Source organism: Phanerochaete carnosa, assembly GCF_000300595.1.
Source record: "Phanerochaete carnosa HHB-10118-sp unplaced genomic scaffold PHACAscaffold_57, whole genome shotgun sequence".
Lineage (NCBI taxonomy): Eukaryota > Fungi > Basidiomycota > Agaricomycetes > Polyporales > Phanerochaetaceae > Phanerochaete > Phanerochaete carnosa.
Window position 1 is genome coordinate 6,729 of NW_006767684.1, and position 3,321 is coordinate 10,049.

The 3,321-nt window shown below is 46.0% G+C and overlaps 1 protein-coding gene across 1 annotated transcript; it reads right to left on the minus strand.

Moving 5' to 3' along the window:
• Nucleotides 1–233: 233 nt before the first annotated feature.
• Nucleotides 234–1,527, minus strand: PHACADRAFT_201946 (uncharacterized protein; the record flags this gene model as incomplete). The annotated part of the gene is made up of 2 exons (XM_007402217.1): nucleotides 234–964; nucleotides 1,470–1,527. The coding sequence occupies 2 exons, from the start codon at nucleotides 1,525–1,527 to the stop codon at nucleotides 234–236; spliced, it is 789 nt and encodes a 262-aa protein (XP_007402279.1).
• Nucleotides 1,528–3,321: the final 1,794 nt, after the last annotated feature.

Here is a 3,321-nt window from a genome sequence, read left to right on the forward strand (position 1 = left end):
AGACGTGTGCTAATGCTGTGCAAACTAGATGGGTGTCCGCCACTATGTCTGACTTGTTCTGAAGTACTGAAAACGGGTTTATAGAAAGTGAAAGGCAGCTCTTGGAATAATAGTGCTAATTCTATCTCGACGAGATGGTTGAGCGCGTAGTCTAGTATATATGGCTCAAGAAATCCTTTCCTCGTCGTAGTCTATATACTCGCACGGTACGTATTCATCCAATTTTACTACTTCTAATCAAAATACCCATTGTTCCAAACTGCACGAAGTGCTTTAAAAACTTGGACTCGGTTTCGCCGCAGTCCTTTGAATGAAATCCCGCCGATTTGTTTTAACCCTGAATCCCAGCGGTTCCACTCCTTGATACTGATGACGCGAGATACGTCTTTGAGTGTGCAATCGAGGTGAGCGAGGCGGTCGCGGAGTTTGAAGACGGTGCTGATGTCGTTAGTGAGGACGTCAGAGCAGTCGAGCGTTTTGAGGACGTTGAAGCGCTTGAGGGTGGCGGCGAACTTGGGCACGAAGATGCGAGCGAGGTTGGCGGCCATGTAGCGGGAGAAGTCAATGGTGATGGGCTTCGGGGCGATAGGAGTGTAGGTGGGGGTGGCAGTGAGTCGGTCAGCTAGAGGGCGGTTGGATGACGAGCTCGCGTGCGTGTTTTGCCTAGCGCGGGCTTGGTCTCGCTGAGCCTGGAAGTGCTGGCGATCGTCATGTGCAGCGAGCTTAGCTTGCTCGATGGCGTCCCAGTCGATAGTTGGGAGCGAAGTGGATGGGGGCGGGAGCGTGGAGACGTGCTTGATGACGGCTTGGAGCTCGGCTGTAGTGTATTGGTGTAGGGCGCCTGCTTCGTGTTCTCGACTAATCTGGTTGAATATGGCTTTGGGCAGCGCGCGGCGGAGGCGGGGGTGACGCTCGTCCGCGAGGCGTTTGAAAGCGCGGGGGCGGTCGGGTAAATCCTTCGGCACTGGTTTTATGCAGGGATTAGCGCTGTGCACGTACGTTTGCCACCAATCGCCGAAGAGACTTACTCTTCAAACGGTAGGAATAAACTTTTTTTAAAACTGTGCACAGGACACTGGATAGGAGGTAGTAGTCTGGGTGCACGAAGATCTCAACCTAATAATGTGGACTTGTGTTGACACACCACTCGGGATACTAAGTGGATCTAACAGGAAGGCGGCGCCGACGATAGTCTGGCGATGATTGCATTAGCTTGTTCAGCTAGCCCAAATAACCAAGTTTATATTAGTAACTGTACTACAATACAAATGATGGCTTACCTAGCCCAAATAACCAAGAGGTTGAGATGGGGCTAGGTAGCGACAAGGGAGCCCTTTATATACTGTTCTGGTCATGCACGGACCAGGCATTACCTAAGCGACTATTGCCAGAGCGTCTGCTAATATCCAGGGGACTCTGACAAGGAACGGGGGCTGGTGTGTCATGTCGTATAACGTTGTCGGGCTGACAGAGATCGGAAGTCCGTTGCTGATCAGACTCGGAGATAGATGGGGGCTGGCGTGTCATGGCTGATGACGTTGCCGAGCTGACGAGGATCGGATGTCCGGTGGAGATCGGAGCGCGGCTGTTTCCGAGGATGCGTGATGCGGCGACACAGGCGCGTTTGATGTGCTGATGCATGCCCGTCGGTGATGCATTTCTTAAGGTGTTTAGCACGTGGTTAGAACTTGTAAACTGGTGCCTATGCGCCGACGACGTTTGGAGAGTTGTACAAAGGTGGAATAAACCATAGAAAATTGGGGACAATGGAAAAATAATAGGAGGCCGGAGCTATGCCCACAACAGTAAGTGGCGAAAAAATTACAAAACAATTCTGCTCTAATTCCTAATTATAGAATGCAGTTGGCAGCATATCCTTCACAATGGATATGTGGACTGACCCATTCTTATCGCCGTACATGGTGGTTACTGCACACTGGCTGCAGCTTGTTCTTGAAGATCGTGGTAACAGACTTCAACCGCAGCTTCAACTTCGTGCAGATCTTATTGGCTTTCACTGTGTCCTCTCCAGACACACCGGTGAGCATCTTGCGGCTGCATTCCTTTATATCCTGGACCATATCAAGATCACAAACAAGGTACAGCCATTTTAACAACTTAAAATGATTAAACCACTTACTATCCTTTAAAAATATATAGATTGGCTGGATTACAATGGACAATGCAACAAACAATGACACCTGCATGGAGGCTCTTGAGCAAACCTTGTGAAAGCGTGGAATTGCTTTTGACAAGCTTCAACGTCACATTCGGTGCATATATCTCAATAAATCAACTGCAGTTTATTGCTCAAAATAACTGTAGCTGCTTTCCACACGTTGTCAACTTAGCATGCCAAAGTGTTCTTAGTGCTATAACTGAACTTGAGTATGTTAAGGAAACGTTGCAAGATTTCGAGCCAGAAAAGTTTTCACCACACAATTTTCTTGACGCAGTCAAACGTGACCCTATCGCAAATTTACATTCTCTCATTAGAGCAGTAAGTTTAATTTAATCTATACAAGATAGTGATTTGCCTTATCTCGATGTATAGATTCGTGCATCTGTGCTGCATCGTCAGCATTTTATGCAGATTTTAGTCAACATGGATATGGCCATTCTGCAGCTTCTCAAAGAGGTTGAGACGCGGTGGTCATCAACATATCTCATGATTAATTGGGCTATTCTACTTCGCGAGGTAACAATTTATTTTGGCATACTGTATACTTTCAGGCTTATTTATTTATAGGCAATTGGACAATTTCTCTATGGTTCAGAGTTTGCAGAACTTTGTAAGTATAGCATGAGCAATGAAGAGTGGAAAGCTTTGGAAGTATTCCACAAGATCCTTCAGGTAAGTTTAGTTTTCTTTATTTATCCAAGTAATAAATTAAACATGAATAGGTTCCACATGTGTTTCAGCAGCTTTTATCTTCGGAATCTATGCCAACACTTATTAGTGTTTTATCTGCATTTGAAGCCATGAAGCTACACTGGCAGGAGCGACAGGCAAAAGTGTCCAACGCAGCTGGAATTATTCAGCAAGGTCTGGACAAGCTTGAAGACTATCGTGATCGCAACCGCAGCTATAATGCATATATTTTGGCCACTGGTAAGCACAGCTTCAAAGCTGTTAAAATCTGAAGCTAAGTTTATTAGTCATCAATCCTGCATGTAAGCTGGAGTGATTTGAGCAAAACACTTCACCAGCAGAAGCAGCTGCAGCAAAGAATCTATTTTTAGCTGAGGTGCGCTTTTACTCATATTGTAATCTTCATTTCTCTCTATATTAACATTCATTTTACAGATGCGCAAGTATAA